The sequence below is a fragment of the Camellia sinensis genome, chromosome 7 (genome assembly GCF_055761805.1).
Source record: "Camellia sinensis isolate YWXY chromosome 7, ASM5576180v1, whole genome shotgun sequence".
NCBI lineage: Eukaryota > Viridiplantae > Streptophyta > Magnoliopsida > Ericales > Theaceae > Camellia > Camellia sinensis.
Window position 1 is genome coordinate 36,866,491 of NC_138967.1, and position 21,846 is coordinate 36,888,336.

At 35.0% G+C, this 21,846-nt stretch overlaps 1 protein-coding gene, 1 long non-coding RNA gene and 1 other non-coding gene across 13 annotated transcripts; 2 read left to right on the forward strand and 1 right to left on the reverse strand.

Annotated features, from left to right (window-relative positions):
* Window positions 1-9,839: 9,839 nt before the first annotated feature.
* Window positions 9,840-11,493, reverse strand: LOC145795042 (uncharacterized). Its single transcript, XR_014335209.1, has 2 exons — window positions 11,217-11,493; window positions 9,840-10,089 (listed from the first exon to the last, which is right to left on the reverse strand). It is a non-coding gene; the product is annotated as an uncharacterized LOC145795042 (long non-coding RNA).
* On the forward strand, window positions 11,326-16,198 carry LOC114309057 (shaggy-related protein kinase epsilon-like). Of its 11 annotated transcripts, XM_082877771.1 has the most exons (9): window positions 11,326-11,720; window positions 11,820-13,018; window positions 13,123-13,301; window positions 13,946-14,020; window positions 14,640-14,696; window positions 14,824-14,997; window positions 15,147-15,230; window positions 15,577-15,676; window positions 15,786-16,198. In XM_082877771.1, the coding sequence occupies exons 2-5, from the start codon at window positions 13,010-13,012 to the stop codon at window positions 14,641-14,643; spliced, it is 267 nt and encodes an 88-aa protein (XP_082733897.1). In that variant the 5' UTR covers window positions 11,326-11,720; window positions 11,820-13,009; the 3' UTR covers window positions 14,644-14,696; window positions 14,824-14,997; window positions 15,147-15,230; window positions 15,577-15,676; window positions 15,786-16,198. The 11 variants fall into 11 exon arrangements, 4 of the variants coding, with proteins under 4 accessions (XP_082733897.1, XP_082733896.1, XP_082733894.1 ...); XR_014335205.1 differs by having other exon boundaries at window positions 11,820-13,776; window positions 15,147-15,191; XR_014335204.1 differs by lacking the exon at window positions 15,147-15,230 and having other exon boundaries at window positions 13,123-13,776.
* Window positions 16,199-18,617: 2,419 nt separating this feature from the next.
* Window positions 18,618-18,699, forward strand: TRNAS-AGA (transfer RNA serine (anticodon AGA)). Its single transcript has one exon. It is a non-coding gene; the product is annotated as a tRNA-Ser (tRNA).
* Window positions 18,700-21,846: the final 3,147 nt, after the last annotated feature.

Sequence of the window (21,846 nt, forward strand, 5' to 3'; positions counted from 1 at the left end):
AGAAGTAGAATGGCTTCGTAATTTCTTAAAAGAAATTCCAATGTGGCCTAAACCTTGTGCCAACTATATGCATTCATTGTGATAGTGAAGCAACAATAGGATGGGCACAGAATCATATGTATAACGATAAGTCTCGACACTTAACGTTAGGCATTTGCTCTCACATGGAATAATTTTCATAGAATATATAAAGTCAAGGGAGAATATTGCGGATCCATTGATTAAAGGGCTAGCCAGAGAGCAAGTGTACCATTTATCAAGGGGGATGGGATTAAAGCCTATTACTTCAAAGTTGTTATATTGGTAACCAAACTTAGTTGACTGGAGATCCCAAGATCTAGGTTCAAAGGGACAACCGAATTATGGATGACTTCACGTATCACTAAGGAGGTTTTCTCCTACCCATTTCTATGATAAGAAGAGTGATACATGCAGCGTTAGTAGGATAAGCTTTGCTTTTAATGATTCTTATAACTTGGACATCCAAGTGGGGTATAGCAGGATACTCTTAATAAGAAGTCACCTATATGAGTGTAAACTGGGCCGGTTCTGTGAGAAATAAGAAGGCTAAATTCTCTAGAGCACTCATGAATTACCAAGTGTTGTTCAGGGCCAAAATGAACACAACCGTAAAAACCAAACTATGTCTGTGGATACACTATATGTAGTTTATTGTCTTGGCTTACATAAACAGCTGAATAGTTCAAGGCATCACGTCCACTAGTTAGCTAATAAGTCTGATAGGCTTTCACTAGAGGAGGTTCAAAGCCAAAAGCTACTTATCTCGATGTGGTGTATCTTTTTAATGTACTCTTTCTTTGTCTGCATTTTGTTGCATGTTCGTTATCGTGAATTTCATTCATGTGGGGGATTGTTGGAAAATGGCTTTGGAAGCTTTGAAAAAACCTTTTCTTTTTTTTTTTTTGCTAACTTTGAGCATTAATTAAGGTGGGACCCAAGCGTTATTTTTAATGTTTCTAATTGGGTTTATATTTAATGTCGCGTAGTGAATAATTTGGTTGTTCAAAACCATTTTCGGATGAATGAGAATTCAACGCTCATTTTCGTGTTCGTGGAATGAATTTAGGTGGGTTTCCTACACATTTGTGAAATGTGCTTGTCCCACATTGGAAAAGCTTATGGTTTTAAATGGGTATATAAACCTTAGCATGGGATACTTGGGATGGGCACCAAGGGGGGTACCCAAGTTTTTTAGAAGGGTGAGGTTATGAGTAAAGTTGGCTAGACCCATTGGACCCAAAACAAAAACACGCGCACGCGCCACCGCTGCCGTTCATCCGGTCGGTTGAGCGGGCAGTGCTGGACTTGGACGCGAGTGCGTGGTATGAGGTTGGATTGTGCTTCTCCAACCCAATACTTATCTTTTTGGGCCAAAATCATTTGCATTTTATTTATTTAATTTTGAATTTCGATTTCAAAATTCAAATTAAATCTGTCCAGTTTTTTTTCTCACCCAAACAAATCCCAAACAGGTTCATACCTGTTGAGTTCCACCCGAACAGGTTTTTTACCTGTTGAAATTCAAACCGAACCTATTGAATCTGTCCGAACATATTCCTATCTATTTGGTACCTGTTCGAAAAAGCCATTTGCTCCTCTATATAAAGCCTTTCATTCCAACACTCTTGGCATCTAATTTTTCCCTGATAATTTCATCTTTTTTCTTCTGTTCGTCTATGTGCATTATGTTTCTATCTTGCATTTAATTTTAGGAATAGAAAGAGAGAGTTTCAGCAAAGTTTTGGGTCGCCATACTTGATTTTGTAGTGCTGCAAATCAAGTGTTAGTCGTTGCATCCTGTGAAGTAGACGCCGATAAATCTCGAAGCATCAGAGCGAGGGCAAAATCTACTTTAAAGTGATTGTGTCCAACACAAGTCTTGACTTATAATTTTTGTAAGCAATTAATTCAAAATTTAATTTATATAATTATTTTCTAAATTATTTTATTTTGTTGTTTATTTTATTTATACATTTAATTTACACACACACACACACCGCCGTGGGAATAACAATGTCAAGTTAATGAACATAATTTTAGTGAAACAGAAACGATTAGTAGTGACTCACCTATGACATTATTGTTAGTATTATGGACACCCAGAAAATAAACAACAAGCAATCACACACACAAATAAGACACAAATAATTACGTAGTTCGACCCAATGCCTACGTCCACGGAGCAGAAACGAGAATTTCACTAAAACAGAACAAATACAAAAACATAGGAAGGGGAATACTCTCACTCAACTCACAGCTCTCTGTCTCTCAAATTTCTGATACAATGCACCATATCCCTCCCATCTCTATTTATACAGAGAGAGAGAGAGAGAGAGAGGGAGAGGGAGACAAACCCACCAAAATTTCTACCTTCTTGTTAGTGAGAGTCAACAATGGCAAGAACGTGAAGAGAAGGGAGCTAGTCTTGCAGATGCCTAGCTCAGACTTCCTTCACTTGAGGTAAAAGTCCTCATACACCATCTTTCCTTGCATGCATGTAGGTTAGAGCTAACAATTCTCCCCCTTCATACCCACATACATGACTAACTTCTCACTTGAAGTCCATCCTAGCAGTGTCTCTGCAAATTTCGAGTTTGTCTCGCGAGACCACCTTTCTAAGCATGTCAGCTGGATTCTTATCTGTATGGATCTTGATCAGTTCCAATTCTATCACTTCGCGTATCCAATGGTATCGAACATCAATGTGTTTTGTACGAGAATAGTACATAGAATTCTTGCTCAGGTCGATACCGTGAACTTCTCTTGCTTTAGTTCCAGTTCTTGGAGAAAACGTTTCAACCACAACATCTCTTTCCCAACTTCTACTATGGAAATATACTCTGCCTCGGTTGTGGATAAAGCAACACACTTCTATAGCTTAGACTGCCAAGATACAGCTCCCCTTGCAAAAGTGAACATAAATCCTGATGTAGATTTCCTTCCATCAAGATCACCTACCATATCTAAATCAGTATAGCCTTCCAAGACTGGTTTTGCTTCTCCAAAGCATAAACATATTTTAGATGTACCCTTAAGGTACCTCAGAATCCACTTGACTGCTTCCCAATGCTCTTTCCCTGGATTTGAAAGAAATCTGATTACTACTTCAATAGCATGAACAATACTTGGTCGAGTAGATACCAGAGCATACATTAAACTCCCTACGGCAGATGAGTAGGGAATAGCCTCCATCTCTTCTCTTTGTTTTGTAGAGGAGGGACAAGAACTCTTGCTCAACTTGAAATGATTAGCCAGTGGAGTACTGACTAGCTTGGCATCCTTCATGTTGAACTTCTCAATCACCCATTCAACGTACTTCTCCTGTGACAACCACAACTTCTTGGCTTTTCCATCACGCATAATTTTCATGCCCAAAATTTGTTGTGCAGGGCCTAGGTCCTTCATGTCAAAGGATTGTGATAACTCCTCCTTCAGTGACTTGATTGCGATAGCATCTTGTCCAACAATTAACATATCATCAACGTAGAGCAGGAGTATGATGAAGTTTCCACCGGGAAATTTCTTAACATAGACACACTGGTCTGCAGTAGTTCTTTTATATTCATGACCCACCATGAATGAGTCAAACTTCTTGTACCACTGTATCGGTGCTTGTTTAAGGTCGTAAAGACTTTTTTTTAATCTGCAGACTAAGGTTTCTTTTCCTTTGACTTTAAAACCTTCTGGCTGCTCCATGTAAATTTATTCCTTCAAATCACCATGGAGAAATATCATCTTCACATCCATCTATTCAAGTTCCAAATTCAAATTGGCCGCTAGTCCCAAAACTACTCGAATGGATGTCATTTTCACAACTGGCGAGAAAATTTCATCAAAATCAATACTTTCTTCTGCTCAAAACCTTTGACAACCAATCGAGCCTTATACTTGACTAGCTTTCCGCTGCTATCTTTCTTCAACTTGAACACCCATTTGTTCTTCAATGCTTTTCGACCTTAGGGAAGTTTTACCAAATCATAAGTCTGATTTTTCTACAAGGACTGCATCTTTTCTTACATAGCTTGTTGCCAACTACTCTTCTCCTTGTGATTCTGTACTTCTTGAAAACTTTCTGGACCCTCCTCATCAATAAGCAAAATATACTCAGAAATAAGGTATTTTGACGACGGCTTAGGCTCTCTTGTTGATTTTGGTAACTATGGACCAACAGTCTCTGGCAGAGGAGGTTGTGGCTCCCTCTACTTAACACACTCTTCTTCTGGATCTTCTTCTTCTAGAAATCCATCCTGTAACTCTACATCATTGGTTGCATGTTGCGGTAGCTCTTCTTTATCAGTGGCATGCTGTGATGGTGCAAGATTTGGAACAATTTTTGAAACATCATCAACTTTGGGTTTGGCTGGTTGCCCAAAGTCTTCTAAGGTCTGGCCTTCTTGAAATACCACATCTCAACTTCGAATGACCTTCTTGTTTTTTGGATCCCATAACCTGTATCCAAATTCTTCATCTCCATAGCCAATATAGATGTATGGAGTGGTTTTATCATCCAGTTTCTGTCTATGCTCCTTGGATACATGTGCAAATACTTTGCACCCAAACACTCTAAAATGAGAGTAAGAAATCTCACTTCCAAAGCAAACTTTTTCTGGAATCTAAAAATTTAGTGGAACGGATGGTGATCTATTAATCAGATAACAGGCAACACGAACAGCTTCTCTCTAAAATGGCTTTGGTAACTTTGCCATTTTGAGCATACATTTGACCCTCTCCACAATAGTCCGATTCATCCTCTCAGCTACACCATTATGCTGTGGGGTTCCAGGAATAGTCTTCTCATGTCGAATGCCGCGAATAACACAGTAGGCTTGAAACTCTTTTGATGTGTACTCGCCTCCATTATCTGTTCAGAGACACTTTAACTTCTTTCTGGTATTCCTTTCCACCATAGCATAAAATGTCTAAAAATGCCAGAACACCTCAGCTTTGGTCTTTAGGACATAAACTCATACCTTTCATGATGCATCATCAATAAACGTTAGGAAGTATTTTCTGCCACTCATAGATTCCACTTCTATGGGACCACATACATTAGAATGTAATCTGCCTAACGACTATAATTGTCTTCTGGATAATGAGTGGAAAGCAACTCTACGATGCTTCCTAAATAAGTAGTTGTCACAAGGATTCAATTTCACATCTTTGGCAAAGAGAATAAGAGACTTCTTCGCTAGAATCTACAACCCTTTTTCACTCAAGTGACCCAGCCTTTTGTGCCACAAATTTGGTGATGCCTCATATTCTGCTGTGTTGAAGCTATCTGAAATCACCTCCATATGAGTCTTGTACAACGTGCCACTTGTTTGTCCTCTAGCTACCACCAGAGATCCCTTTTTTAACTTCTATATGCCTTTGCCGAAGTAGTTCTCATAGCCTTGTCGAGCTAAGGCTCTCATTGAGATAAGATTCAGGCATAAATCGGGAACATGCCTGACACCTTTCAACACCATCATGCACCTAACTTTGGTTTGGATGCGAACATCACCGATTGCCACAATCTTTGAAACACTTGAGTTACCCATCTTCACTGTACCAAAATCTCTAGCTTAGTGCGTACTGAAAAACTCCTTCTGGGATATAGCATAGTAGAAAGCTGTTGTATCTACCACCCACTGGGTGTCATTGTCTGACATATGGAGGTATTATTCTTCTTCAACAGAGAATAATGCAATATCCTCTAAGACAATAACTGCAGTGTTCCCATCTTCAGTCTTTGGTTGTCTATTGCCTTGTTTTTGTTCTCCCTTCAAAGCATAACAGTATTTCTTTATGTGACCCTCCTGGCCACAGTGGTAACACTTGAACTTCGGCCGGCTTTTACAATATCTGGACTTCCCTCTGTCTTGAGATCTTCCTTTATTGTGTCCTCTGTTTTTGCTTCTTCCTCTACTTCTGCCTTTGCCTCCACCTCTGTATCTGTTTTCTGTGATGAGGGCATGGAACTAATCTCTACCCATGTCATTCTTTCTTGCCTCTTCACTGAATAGAGTATCTATAACCATGCTCATGGTCAATTTTCCTTCTGGTGTAGAGTTGTTGAGGGACACCACCAACATCTCCCAACTGTCTGGCAAAAAAATGAGCAGCAATAGGGCCTGCATCTCATTATCTAACTCCATTTTGGCAGTTGCCAGTTGGTTCACTAGATTTTGAAACTCACTGGTGTGTTTAGCAACAAAGATACCACCTTTTAGCTTCAAATTTACAAGTCTTTTCATTAAGAGGGCTTTGTTCCGAGCAGTCTTCGACTGGTGCATGCCTTTTAACTTTGTCCAAAGAGCATAGGCATCAGTTTCCGGGGCGACATGGTGGAAGACACTATGATTGATCCATTGTCTGATCTAGCCAATGGTTTTTCGATTCTTCCGCTTTTAGTCTTCGTCGTTTTCCATTGCTGGTTTGACTCCATTAAGCTCAATGGTGTCAAACAAATCTCGACAGTATAGGACATCCTCCATTCTAGGCTTCCAAATTACATAGTTGGAAGCATTCAGCTTGATCATGGATCTCGAAGTCGATGTTTATTCCTCCATCAACAATTGTCTCTACAAAAAATGAACTCTGTCTGAAAAATCAAACTTCACTGTTGAGTCTGGACTGGTCAAATTAGCTGGAAAAGCACTTCAGATTGCCAAAATAAAGACTGCAAATTTTTGAAATCTGATTTGCAAAATCTGACCATACAAATGTGTCTAAAATATTTCAAATAGTTGGAAAGCACTATTAGATCATCAAAAATAGACTCTGAATGGCTTAGATCAAGCCAAAACAGGTTGAACGATTTAGATCAATAGAATCTAGAGTGGCTGAGAAGCACCGAATAGTTTCTCAGGTTCAACTGGCGTCAGGCTAACGTCGGCGGCTTGTTGGCTGGAGGCGCGGCTTGGTTAACGGCTTGGCCAACAGTGGCTTGGTCAGTAGCGCGGCTCTGGTCAACGACTCCAGGTTAGCTTAAGTCAACGCAGGTTGGATGATGTCGGTGTTAGCGGCAAGACATCAACGACTGACGGAGGGGATAACGTTAGCGACTGGTAGAACAAAGAAGACGCGTGCTGCGCATGTAGCGCGTCACTGCGAGTGGTCACGGCGTCAGATGGCGCGTGCGGCTTCGTCCTAGCTCCTTTTTCAACGTGGTTTTCACACCTGTGCTGGTCTCGTCGAGATCTTTAAGCTGGTGTGATCAAAAGTGGATTTTGATCACTCTGATTTCTAGGCAATTCTCTGTTTTTTCGAAAAACACACCCTGTTTTTTCGAAAAACAACTAACGCAGCTCTGATACTACTTTGTTAGGATTATGGACACCTAGAAAATAAACAAAAAGCAATCACACACACAAATAATACACAAATATTTACGTGGTTTGGCCCAATGCCTACGTCCATAGAACAGAAACGAGAATTTCACTAAAATAGAACAAATACAAAAACAAAAGAGGAGAAATACTCTCACTTAACTCACAGCTCTCTGTCTCTCAAATTTCTGATACAATGCACTCTTTCCCTCTCATCTCTATTTGTATACAAAGAGAGAGAGAGAGAGAGAGAGAGAAAGAGAGAGAAGGAGACAAACCCACCAATATTTTTACCTTCTTGTTGGTGAGAGTCAACAATGGCAAGAATGTGAAGAGAAGAGAGCTGGTCTTGCAGATGCTCAGCTCAAACTTCCTTCACTTGCGGTGGAAGTCCTCGTACGCCATCCTTCCTTGCATGCATGTAGGTTGGAGCTAACAATTATCAGCTCTTGCCATTTAATATCACCAAAAGGATTTTGTTCAGTAAGTCGGGATTTTTCTTACCTTTTGATAATTTCATTACCTGAGGAGTTTGTTATAATGTTTAGAATCATCTCATTCAAATGGGAAAAAAATGTAAATAATATCACCAGGGAAACAATGGCTATCAAAATTTGCAGTGATTCATACCTGGTTGAAAAAATAACCTTGTAGCTTGTTTTGTCTCCTGCCATACTGCTCTAGCTGCTTTGGATTTTCTGCAAGTAGTTTTATCCACCATTTTCTCAATCTCAAGTGGATCTACTACTTGTTGTAATTAAAAAACATTAGAGAAGAGTAACCTAGCATCAAATCCTGATTTTCCTGATTTACATCAAAGAAAACATGTCTTCATAATCCTCTCTTACATATCACATCAAATAATGTAACTAATCCCACATTTATAGTGCATAAAGAAAGGAACCAACCCGAATGGGATAGTAAATTCAGTGTAGCACTCATGAGATTATGTAAAGACTCAGTTGTGATCTTCAAAGGATTTTGATTGCAATCATTTATATTTGTACCTCTAGATTAGAGTGTTTGATATTCTACTTTTATTATTCTGGTAATAATTCAAGTGATTGCATTAGAAGTTAATCCATATGGGAGAGTAACATCAATCAATGTTTCATAGGCCTTTCAAGGTTTTGTAAAACAAGGTTGAACATAAGAAAGATTATCACACTTCTTTTGAAATTCCTTATCGGGTGCCTTTTGTAGAGTATAAATAGAATTCCTTTTACTTCTGCGGGTCACCAATATTATACCTACTATATTTGTAAACAATTAGACCTTTATTTTACAGCCATTTAGTGGCTCACAAAGTTTTTATGTTTGACGTTTAATGCTTCCCCCCCTTCCCCCTCCCCCAACAAAAGCAGCCGAAAGTCACTTTTCTTGCAAGATCATTAGCATTTCGACACCGTTAGATAGTGTGAAACGTGCCGATAGGCACGCACAACCATAGCTCCCATGTGCACAGCCTAGCCGACTTGGTAGCATGGCATGCACGCAGCCTTGGCAGCATATTCCAATGGCCGAATTTTTGTTTTTAATTTTTCTTATGGTGCCTTTATTTATTTTCTTTAAGTTATGATCACTACTAGAAATATGACTTTTTGCGTCTATTATTTTGCGACTAATTATTTGACTATTGCAAAAAATCACTTTTTATATTAAAATGTCATTTTATTTTAATCCTCAATCGTATTCTTAACTAACTTTAAAAATAAATAAATAAATAAATCCCAATTCTTTTAAAACTTGCCCTATCCCTTTTTACTCTTACTAGTTGGCCCCCTACGCGCTTTGCGTGTGGGGGTCGCGTTACAGTGTCAATATAAATACTTTAAAAATTGTATTTGGTTTGTGAATTTGAGGGGGAAAATAGTGTGTAAAATATAGGTAAAACATAGCTATATTTCTAGAAAATCACATATCAAATCATTTGGTTTGAGAGTTGATATCACTTATTCTTCTATAAAGCATGAGGACTGATATCCAGAGCCCAAACAACAGAGTCCTCATGCCTAATATCATTTTTCACAAAGTGCTCATGCCTAATATCTAAAATCAAACCAATTAAAAAATGGCATGATGGTGGAAACTGTTTTCATATACCCATCTCAAGAAATATAAATCTTTTAGAAACCCATTTCAAAAATTAGAAGTAGAAACCATTTGAAAACCCAATTCAATCATTGAAAAGAAGAGAAGAGATGCTATAGAAATCAAACCGTTTCATAACTGAAATCAAATAATTTCAAAACCATTTGACTCGAGAAACAAATTTCAGGAAATAGAGAGTAGAAATGGAAGTTTTTGTTACCTATGATGATAAGATCCAATGGTGTGGAAAAATGTTTCCCAACAAAAGAGAGAAGAAGAATTCAGTAATTTTCAAAGAACTGAGTTACCTTTTGTAGAGTTATCATCCTCAAGGTCCATTGTGGCTTCACTTGTAACTCCTTCAACTTCGATGACACCATTTACTATTTCACACCTCTGCAACATGCCCATTCACACTACAAGTCAACCAAACAAATAGGTAATTGACATAAATTTGAACTTCTTTTGATTACAAGAAATTATGACGTATTTGGGAAAAGCATTAAGAAAACAAGCAGTGCCAAACTACACAATCCATAGGTCGTACCACTCAATGAGTCACATTCTCCATACCTTATCGTATAGAGATCCATAAACCTTCTAGCAATTAGCTTCAAGGGCTGCTCTCTCCTAAAAAGAACTTTGCCTCCAACTCATTATGTTGGCTCTGCAATGGTACAACAAAGCATTACACTTCAACATACCGAAAAAATCGATGTACATACTTTTTGAAACCATTTATATATCAAATGTTAAAGTCTAAAGAAAAACTTGGCTACAATATGACACCCAACGAGGACATTCCTATAAATAACCATATAATTAGCAATTCAACATCATTCATACGTTCCTGAATAGAAACTAAGCTACTTAATATGTGCATAATATCAATTCAAAATGGAAATAAAGTACAAGCTCAATCATAAATGTCAACGCTTATTCTCGACAAAGTATAAACCCTTGCTACTTTTCCTAGTTCCTCCTCTTCTAAAAGTTGGTTCTGTCATGCTTAACGACTTTTCAATCCCCATGGAAGTGGTTCTTGAAGTACTTTACTGGAATTTTAACAGAAAAAATGAATAATAAAATGTTTTCAAGATAAAATCTTGGCAAGACAAATAAAAACACTACTCATTCCATTGTAACATATTTGTGTACACATCAATACTACTAAACATTTGGAACCCAGACATAATGAAATAGGAACATATTGAAATTTGTAAATTCTAAGTTATTTTCAATATTGCATTCTGAGTTATAGAGATCTGGATATTGCATTATTTCTTACACGGACCTCCATACTTAATATGGCAATAATTTTTTGTATTATTTTTTATATTTTAACACTAATTTATGTTTGGAAAAATCACAACAAAAAAAAAAAAAAAAAAAAAAACCTAAAGTTTCACCCTTACAATAGCATATCTATACAATAGCATTTGAATTAAAACTGAAATTCTTGTTAAGTTAAGAATAGTTTCTACAATTTGAGATACAATTTTCTCTATATCTATATATATATATATATATTGAAGTCAGGGAAAAAAACTGTAAATTTTCTATTTCTATTTTCATAGACATATTAGTAAACATGTGGTGTGCATAATTTGCACATAAATTAGAGTAAAGAGAAACAAGAACATAGAAACTACATGGTGACACATCTTGGAAGACAAAATAAGCATGGAAGCAGCTATCTACATGCCAGATTGTCCAGCCATCTCGAAAAAGCATTAAAATACAAAGCTGAATGGAGTTCTAGTTCGCAAAAACACCAATAGAAAACACAAACACCTGGTTCTCTGGTTGTGCACTTGTTGTTCTTGGTTTCAGCACTTTCGAAAGATGTAGAGTTTTGCCGCTTTGCCGCTACACCCTTTGAAGACAACTCAGCATTTGCCCAACTCAACAGCAACCGATACACCGCCATAGGATTGAGATGTAATAGGCGACAGCAACAGCAACAGTGACAATTGCGCACTTCCACAAATTCAAGTTGGGGGCTTCTCCGTGGACCTGTGGGTCGGTGAAAGCTGCTCTTCAAAGGGGCAAAATTTGTTTTTTGCCTCATAGTCGGTATGATTTGAATCCACACCTTGCAGGCAGGAGCTTTGGGAAATAGCCAAACAGCATAGCACCGGTTTGGGAAATTCTAGGAACCCACGTGCCTAGCCCAAAATCTGTGAGGAAAGAAGCCCATCATTACATTATGTTACACCACTCTTACGTTCTTTTTATATAGGTTATAGATTTCCCAAATCCATTTTGCTCTCTTCCTCTGAAGACCGATCTCCAACGGTATAAACTCTCTCTCTCTCTCAAAATCTCACTCTCTACTCTCTACTCGCTCGATTCTGTCTTTGGACTCTTCATCTCAACTTTGTTGTTCATTTGAAGATTTTGATCAATAGTTAATGAAGATTTGAAGATTTCGATCGATTGTTGATGAAGATTTGAAGATTTTGATCGATTTATAATCGTTAAGCCTGATTTCTATGAATGAATCCAACTCTCTCTCTCTCCATCTATCTCTCTATCTCTTCATTATATCTATTAGTTGTGTTTAATGATTTCAATAGTTTGTGATGTGGAGGTTTTAAGGAGGTTTTAGTTACCTACTCTTCATTTTTCTGTTGAATTTCAATATTCTATTGAATTTTATTTGTTCTTAAAAACAATAGAGGTGCTTGGACCTCTTAGAACAATCTATCTCAACTCTTACTGTTTCTACTATAATTTCAATTGTTAAAGCCATCTGTGTGTTGATCCAGAATTGTTGATTCAATTGCCTGTACACATACGTATTTTAGGTAGTTTCATGAATTAGGAACTGTGATGATTAAGGAAAGCTTGTAAAATCTAGGGCTATATGGAAGGGCAATTGTTTGAATTGGATTGGTTTTGAAAGTGTTTGGTTGCTTGAAATTATTGCTGAAATTTCTAGATCGCTAATGAGAGGTTTTCAAAACTGTTTTTATATGAATTTTCCAGAAGCAATGTATTGTCAGAACCTTAGGAAAAAACAGTGTGAAATAACAAAACTACTACTCAAGATTTAATGGATCTCTACATCTCAAAATAATATTATTTGATTTGTTTATGTGATTTTATCAACAAATAAGAAAATACTATTCATTTTCCCCTCAAGAGCCTTCAATTCTGTATGTGATTTTTTATTTCTGTGTATGAGATTCGGTGATAGTAATAACAGGATTCAAAATTGATCGAGAAGAAAAATTATACAAATATGTTAGGTTTTATCAGATAAATTTGGTTATAATTTTTCGTTTCGTGCAAATTAATGAAGCTTAGTGTCTAACATTGTTAGGAAATTAGACATCAAAGTTTGCAAACTCATTATTTTTACTGATGTGTAAAAAAACAGTTATAGTGTGATCATATGTACTTTTGAATGTGGACATAGTTTCTCTACCTTATGTTGTAATTGTTATGAGACTTGCTGTTCTATCTTCCTTGTCTTCATTATTTCACTTGGTTTAATCTCTAAGTTGAGTTCGTCTATTGATAATTTTTAGACAATTAGCTACATAGCTAAGCGTATTGTTGGACATGGATCATTTGGAGTTATGTTTCAGGTAAAACTGCATGCCTTTTTACTAGGAAATAGTTGTGGTATATTCTATCTCATAAACAAAAAACTTTCAAGCTGTTTTTATGCTGATAATTTTTGTTTATTTAGGCAAAGTGCTTAGAGACAGGTGAAACTGTGGCCATAAAAAAGGTTCTTCAAGACAAGAGATATAAGAACAGAGAGTTGCAAACCATGCGTCTTCTTGACCATCCAAATGTCGTGTCCTTGAAGCATTGTTTCTTTTCTACAACTGAAAATGATGAACTTTATCTTAATCTGGTACTTGAGTATGTTCCCGAAACCGTTCATCGTGTAATCAGGCACTTCAATAAGTTAAACCAACGGATGCCGCTGATATATGTGAAGCTGTATGCATATCAGGGGTGGTGTTAGACCCTCCACCTTCCATTTATGTCTCTAAGGTGTTTATTTATCTCATCTGTCAACAATGTTTTTTATCATGACAATTTTGTGTAAATGTAAATTTTACGCCTTTTTTTTTTCCACAGCACACATTTCCAGTTATAAACATTGCTTTCTTTCTCTCTACAATATTATAGGCTTACAGGCCCACATATTCAACATTATTCAAGTATTTGCACTTACAAAAAGAATCTTTTCAAAGCATCAAGTGTGATTTCAGAAAAAGTTAGGAGGTTTGGGTACTTTACCCCTGTTTGAGGTGATCTTTCAATATAATTCAACACTGTTGGGCAAACAAGAAGAAGGAAATGGCATGAATAATATTAAGAAAAATTCTTTGTGAGTTGTCTTGATTATTTATTTGTTTATTGGCTTTTGATAGAGACTTTTCATTCACTCTTATTTTAATGTTTCTCCTTTGGTGGTCTTTATATTTTTCTTTTCTTGAAAGAGAGTTGTGGTTTATGTTAATTTTTGTAGACCATAATATGTTGCTGATATTTGGCAGATCTTCAGGGCTTTGTCTTACATTCATCGCACTATTAGAGTTTGTCACCGAGACATTAAGCCTCAAAATCTTTTGGTATGCAAAGATGTGTGTTTATTTTCTTGTTATTGATTTGATTAATTAGTTTTGTGTAATTCTCAGGCTGCACTTACTCAACTTGAGGAATTGCTAGGCTTGAAATTAAATGTAGTGATCCAGCTCTAGTGTTGTCTAATTTCCACTTAAGCAACTCCTGGCTTTGCATGAGTCCTTTGGGGTTTAATTTAAGGCTGATGGATTGGGTGCTTCATAGCATCTCCATCAGTTTTCTCATCTTTAGATGTACAGCTTAGGTACTTTGTTTTGAGTGATTTGCTGCCTTAAGATAACAATTAACAGAGAAACTATAGACATGCTTATTTCAAATTTGTTGTTTACAACTTGATATAAGAAAGAAATGAGAGAAGATCACTTCTTAATTTTGAAGTGATGTTCAGCGGGGCCTTATGTCATTTTCTAAATAGCATACCTAATCTCATGTTGAAATTTGCAGCAAATTATGAATTAACTATGTCTGTGTTTTTCTGTTTGGAATTTTGTGTACATTAATATAGTTCTAAGTTATAAATATCAGCGCCCATGCATATTCCTTATATGCCATTTCTCACACCACATCAATAACATTTGCAGCTAAGAACTTGATTTTTTTGGGCAGGTGAATCCTCATACCCACCAACTTAAACTATGCGATTTTAGAAGTGCTAAAGTTTTGGTATGTTATCGTTTATGTAATTATTTTTCTCTCCCTCCTACTGGTAGTGCTATTTTTTTTTTTTTTTTTTTTTTTTTTTTTTTGGGTGTTTTGGTTAGAATGCAACTTGATTACTGATTTCTGGCAGGTAAAATGAGTGCCCAATATTTCTTACATCTGCTCTAGGTATTATCGAGCACCTGAGCTAATATTTGGAGCAACAGAGTATACTACAACTATTGACATCTGATCTGCTGGTTGTGTTCTTGGGTTAGCTCCACAAATGTCTAAACTTGTGGTTATGTAAACTGGAAGATCAGTGGTAGGTGGCCTTGTTATTAAATGCATTTATTTTACACCTAATCATGCAGCAATTTAATTTGTAAATGTTTGATTGTGTACTTCCTTATAATTAGAACCACAAAATGGTTTTATTCTGCTTATGTATTTGTTATGTTCCTCGTTTTTGAGGGGCTTCTTCTCAATATCCTTTGGCACCCGTGATAGAGATAGGAGGTAGTTGGCTAAAATGTATTGACTGATTGCTTAAAACAGGTTCACAACTGAGAGCTTTTATCTCTATACTTCTTAAGCTTTTATCTCTAACATTTTATTGAAGCCCATAGAATGTCATTTTGCACACACTGTGGATTGCTCTTGTTCTGAAATTTAGTGATGTTTACACACACACAAAAATTGCTTATGCAAATTTGTTGGTGGTAACAATGAATATGTATATATGCATGTTTCTCCACAATTCTGTTTGCTTTCGGTTTCCTTTTCTGCACTAGTTTCTTTGATTTGTTATGGTATCTTGTAACTGTGTTATCTGAGAAAGATTTCATCTAAAATTCAGATTGTTGTGTGGGTTTATGATATTCATATTGAGTTCAAACTGCAGGTTCTTAAAAGCAAGGAAGTTTGATATTGAAAAAGCAAAGCACATGTGGGCTGAAATGCTCCAATGGAGAAAAGATTTTGGTGTTGACACTATTATGGAGGTAATTACATTGGACATTTTGCCTTGGGTTTGTTGTGTGGGCTCTCCATATTGTTTTCTGCCATGGATTTGAATTAATCTATGCTTTACTCACTGATTTTTTTCATCAGGATTTTGAATTTAAAGAGTTTAATGAAGTTTTTAAGTATTACCCACATGGTAATCACAGTGTAGATAGGAAGGGAAGACCTGTCTATATTGAAAGATTGGGAAAAGTTTATCCAAACAAACTTAAGCACGTTACCACAATGGATTGGTATATAAAATATCATGTTAGGAAATTTGGGAAAAGCTTTGCAATTAAGTTTCTTGCTTGTACTGTTGCTGCAAAAAGGCATATAGATTCAAGTACAACAATCTTAGATGTTCAAGGGGTGGTATGTGGCCTCCTGTGTTTTCCTAATTTTGACATGCTAATAATGGTGTCTAAAAGAACTTTTTCATGGTTTTTAGTTGTAATAACTTTCACATATGGCTTCAATTTTGAGACGCAAATGCAATGGCTTCAATTTTGAGTGCTTAATGTTACACTTTTTTCTTTTTTCTTTTTTTACGACATAACAAGATGGTCGCCAAAAACCATGTTAGCATTTTTTTTTTTTTTGGCGACGGCAAAATAGCGGTCGCCATAAGTAGTTTAGACGATCGCAAATAATTTGCGACTGTTACTTTGCCGTTGCAAAAAATATTTGCCACCCCCGCATTCACGACCCTCATTTGCCGTCGCATGGGCTGTCACAAAAGATCTTTTGCGACCATATTTTTATTATTTACGACAACTTGTAACAGTCGCAAAAACTACTTTTTTTTAGTAGTGGATTGAATAACTAAGAGCGGCTTGTATAAAGTAGTAAAGCAAAAATATATATATATAAAAGAATGGAAAGAAGTTTCAAAGGAAACAATTGAATGTTATCATTTTCTAGTTCAATGGGAAAGGATGAGGAACTAGCTTCCAATTACCTTTGTACCAAACTCTAGTTGCCCAATCAGTCACACAGAGACATTGACATCACAAAGAAGTGAACCTTCTTGCATATTGCCATTGCTCACACCCAAAAATCAAACCAACCTCTGCAATTCTGCTGCATACTCCACAGCTTCAATACCAATTATCATATCAAGTTTGGAAACAAGCTCAAGCAAAGGCAGCCTTGCCTTATTCCAATCAACTGCACTTACGAACCAACCAACAGTGTCAACAAGCCTATAATATCTGTTAGAAAAGTGACTAGACAGTTCCAGGAGACGACGTAAAACAATAAATCAATAAACCAACAAATCAGAACACATAATCAGTAGTTACGAACTGCATGTCAAAATGAAAGCGATCACCAATGGAACTAGTATGCCCCTAAGATCAACTACACCCATAAATCAAAGCATAAAGCATAAAGAATCACAAAGTAAACAATACATTCAGTACAAATTAATAAACATAATTCCATTGAGATCACATGAATAATTCCCATTTCCGGTGTAAAGCACCCTTTCCATATCCTCTTCCATATGAACCCTGGTAACGCCAAACTTCCTACGCCCACCACCAAACACAATTAGATGATCCAAATCAGCGAAACCCCCCAGTTGCAATTGGGACATCAGAGTGAGATATCTGATAGCCTTTTGGAAGGTCCTGGTAAAAGTATTGTTTCACATTAAACTTTGAATTCAAGGACAATATTTACAGTTGAGTACAAGGCCCATTTTTACCGTGAATTCAATGACCTTTGAGACTCATAATTGTAAGGGCAACCGCAAAAGACCTTGGTGAGAGTAGCGAAAGCTGAACATAAGTCTCCATACCTATGATTGCCTCATAACCTTTTGAAACTTTATCAAGTCTATTGGAATGGGTCAGTGTTGAAACTTTCAAACTGTGATTTTGCTTTTCTTTTTGTTGGAGTTTGGGTTTGTGTACTAATTCTTTCCATTTAGCAATTAAAAAGACTAAGGTTGGGTTTGGTAGAGTTTTTTAATTATGATTTGAGAGTATGAGTTGTATTTTGAATTTGTGAGTTTTGAAATTATGATTTGAGTGTAGAAAATTTGTTTGGTGAAAGAGTTTTGAATTGAGTGAGAAATTTTTAATGTGACATTTGATATTTGATAGAAAAACTTATAACTCATAACCAAACATACAATTCAAAATTCTATTAAAGCACATAAAAAAATTTTAAAAATTCAGAAAATATTTTTTTCGAATATATAAAAATTAACATATCAATTGCAAAAAAAAAAAAAATTTGCACTATTCCGGTCAACAAGCCGGTCAACTGGCCGAACGACCGGCGGACATCCGGTGGGACGACTGGTTAGGCCAAATTTAAAAAAAAAAATTCAAAAATCGCACTTTACAGAGAGTTTTTTGCAGAGTTTTGTATTTGTTGTGAAAAACTAGTCCCAAAACTCTATCCAAACATGATGTTCTAATGTGGGGGTAGAATCAGGATTTGAAAATCCTTCCAAATAGAGCCTAAGTTTTCTTACAATTAACCCAGATGGGTATAGCAAAAAAGGGCAGGTTTTGAATCCCCCTAAAGAATGTCAAATCCATGGTTAATTACTTGGTTATTCAGTCCAATTTAAATATCAAGCAATGAAAAGGTAGTGTCTACAAAGCATAAAAACCAAAGGTACTCATAAGCAATAGGAGTGAATATTTATACATGTAACATAAAAATCATCATAAACAGAAAACATACCCAAAAAAAAAAAAAATCTAAAATTTTGAAGTAAAATTGATTACAAGTGAAAATATGAATTAACCAATCATACAGCAAATGACAAACTTTAATTAGAGAGTTGGAAAGGAGTAATTTTGGAGGGTACCCAGAAAGAGATTCTCTGTTCTAGCAACGCATGAGCGAGGGAAAAGGCTAACCTTGTGAGCCAATTTAAATATATGATTAATAAGAATAAGAAAATCAAGAAGCAAAAAGGTGGTCGTGCCGGAGTGGTTATCGGGCATGACTAGAAATCATGTGGGCTCTGCCCGCGCAGGTTCGAATCCTGCCGACCACGCTTTTTTTTCCAAAATTTTGTAAATTATTATTTTCTTTTGAATTTTGGAAAAATATTATTAAGTTTAACATAAATTAAACTAGGATCGCCAATTATTTTAATTCACATAACAGTTTGCACCCTTTTTATCCTTCTTTAATTTACTTTTATGAATAAATAATAATAATATATGTTTTTTTTTTTTACATTGAAATGTATATTTTTATTTTATTTAAGGACACTTGTCAATCTCCTATTGTATACACGTAAAAAAAAATTAACGAAAATTTGGATGAAATAATCAAATTGAAATTAGACTTAAAATATAAAAACTAAATTATTTAAATTGAAATAATAGAAATTAAATTTAAATTTAAATCAAACTTGAAAAATGAAAAAGTATTAATTTATGACCAATGCTAGGATCAAAAAAATGAATAATATTATATGTACCAATTAATGTACTAGTTAGTATACTAACAGATGATGTAGAATAATTTTAGAGGTTTTGAGTATTTATAATTTGTGTAATAGGTGAAATCAGTAATAATGACATAACACTAATTAATATATTAATGTGTATATTAATGGTACATATAACACTATCGTAAAAAAAAATTACTACATAGGTAGGCTCACAAAATAAACAGATGATGTAGGCATTGGTGTCGAAATGACAATGTGAAAGCAACTTTTGGTATATATAATTCTTTGTTAACCGAAGGAAATTATTTTGTAATATGTAAAGAATTATATTCAAATAATCATAATTCAATAACTAACCTAATAAAGAGCCTCCCTGATGTGAAATAAATGACAAACGCAATAGCCAACCAAACTAAAATAGAGCATTGTAATGAGGGGGATACAACAAAACCATCCCATAATAAGGGAGAAATAAATATTTTTTTCATAAGATTGATTGTGTGATCTCCAAAATAGAAGTATTACAGTATAAAAATATGATAATTTGATAATATTACACTAACAATGTAAATGTTCTTTTTTATAATTTTAATATAAATGGCATTTGTTCATCTCGTTATGAAAGAAATATAGATAAAAACTCTCGTCAGATTTTGATATTACTAATTTTAACATTGAGGATAGATGAATTTAGTAAAACTATTATTGTTACTAAAGAGATTTTTAGTTTAAAGTCTTTGATATTAAAATTTTATAAAATGAAAGATATATAATATTTTCATAATAGTTGAAATTTTTAACATTTTCACAAAAAAATTTCGACAGAAAAATTTCAGCATAGAAAAATTTCAGGTCGTCACAGAGAAATTTTCTTTGTGACGAGCTAAAATTTCTCTAATAATATTATTAAGGAAACTTGACTAATAAGAAAAAAAACATATTGAACATCTCCTACAATCAAAAGTTAGAAAGAGATGTTTCACTAATTTTCTCATTACTAAATTCCAAACCCACAATGATGATTTAAATCATTAATATCATAAAACATTGAAGTAAAAATTGTTTATGAAAAATAATAATCTTTATCAAATATCAATGAATATATTACATTTTGTTTTATAAAATTAAGTTTAAGCTTATAGTTACTTTCCATTAAAAAAAATAATAAAAAAATAAACATTTCTTTTTTCATTAGTAATCTAGTGATAGCCGATTAAATTATTTTTTTTGCACAACTCATCTATATTATTGGGCCTATGAGAATGGTTTGCATCATTATTACGAGTCAACAGTTACACTTACAAAATATAAATGATAACTGTATGGAAAGGAGCGAAGGAGAACATACAATTAAAGTTAATTAAACAAATTAAAGTATTATTAATAGAAACATTAAACATCAAATCCGCTGTAGCACATCTGGAATGATTATCAATTTGTCATCCGGGTTCAACTCCCGGCAGCGGAATTTAATTTTTTTTTTTTTTTTTTGGTTTTTTGTGATCTTGTTAGTTAAGTGTATATTTTTCAAATATCAAAAATATTTTCCGGACTATTGTTGCTGTAATATGAAAGAAATAATTAAATTTTTATAAGATTTAACTCTTTGATTTCCCAAATATAGGTGTTACAATATAAAAATATCATAATTTGATAACATTAATCTAGCTGTATAAATGTTATGTTTATAATATTTAACAAAATTTTTAATATAAATATCATTTGTTAATCTCGTCATGAAAAAAGTCAAATATAAACTCTCGTCAAATCTAATTAATAAAAGAAAATGTTAGTGTGATGTCCCGAGTCTTTTTAAAACAATTTGAATATATTAATCTATAATTTCTGTCTCCTTTAGTTCTCTTCGCCACTGTTGAGACCTTTGAATCTCGTGTTGTTTCTTATTCTTTCCTTGTGATTTGATTGTTCATATACATTTTAGTGTGTTCCGAGATGTCATTTTGTATCCTTCGGTGTTGGAGTGAACCCGGGAGTGGTGGGAATGTTTTAAGGTTATTTTATCTCACTTTTAAGTTAAGACCGCTTGAGCGGTTCTTTCGTCGCTCGAGTGGTAATATTGATCTTCTAATATCTAATTTGTAGTCTGAACTTCTGAGAGTTTGTATTTTTCGCTCTAGCGAAGACTTCGTCGCTCGAGCGATCTTTTGCAAGGAGAAGAGAGATTCTTGGAGTTTGAATTGTTCCCTCAAGCACAGATTTGGTTGCTTGAGTGGTCTGTCCACAGTCTGCTCCGAAAAATATGTCCAATCACTTAAAAATTTGACCCTTGCACCCTTTTCTTTCACTTTTCACTTCGCTCCCTCTCTCTTTACATTTCACTTTTCTCTTTTCTCTCTAAAAAAAACCTTCTACCCACCTCATTTATTTCTTTGACCTACCCAAATCCATTGGGTTTTTGACCCTAATGCCTTCATTATTATTGAAAAGCTTATCAAGAGTAACATTGTGTGCGGTGGAGATCAAGTTTTATGAACTTGTAAAACTCTTAGAAGTACCTTGTGAGGAGATTTTATGAAAAATGAAAGAAAATTTTTTTTGGATCAAACCCTAGTTTGGAAGAAATTTGGAAAAAAAAAAAAACAAAAAGAAATTTGTAAGATATCAATGAAATTATTGTTAAATTCATCATGAAATTGATAGGACCCTCCTTATGTTGATTATGTAGTTGAGATATCCATGGTGTGACAACCCTCACCACTGTTTACTGATAATACCACTGAT

Coding starts and splice junctions, on each gene's coding strand:
- LOC114309057 (XM_082877768.1), top strand. CDS start 15,118: ATGTATTTGTTATGTTCCTCGTTTTTGAGGGGCTTCTTCTCAATATCC. Junction 15,192..15,576: donor ACCCGTGATAGAGATAGGAG/GTAGTTGGCTAA, acceptor TTCAAACTGCAG/GTTCTTAAAAGCAAGGAAGT. Junction 15,677..15,785: donor GTGTTGACACTATTATGGAG/GTAATTACATTG, acceptor TTTTTTCATCAG/GATTTTGAATTTAAAGAGTT.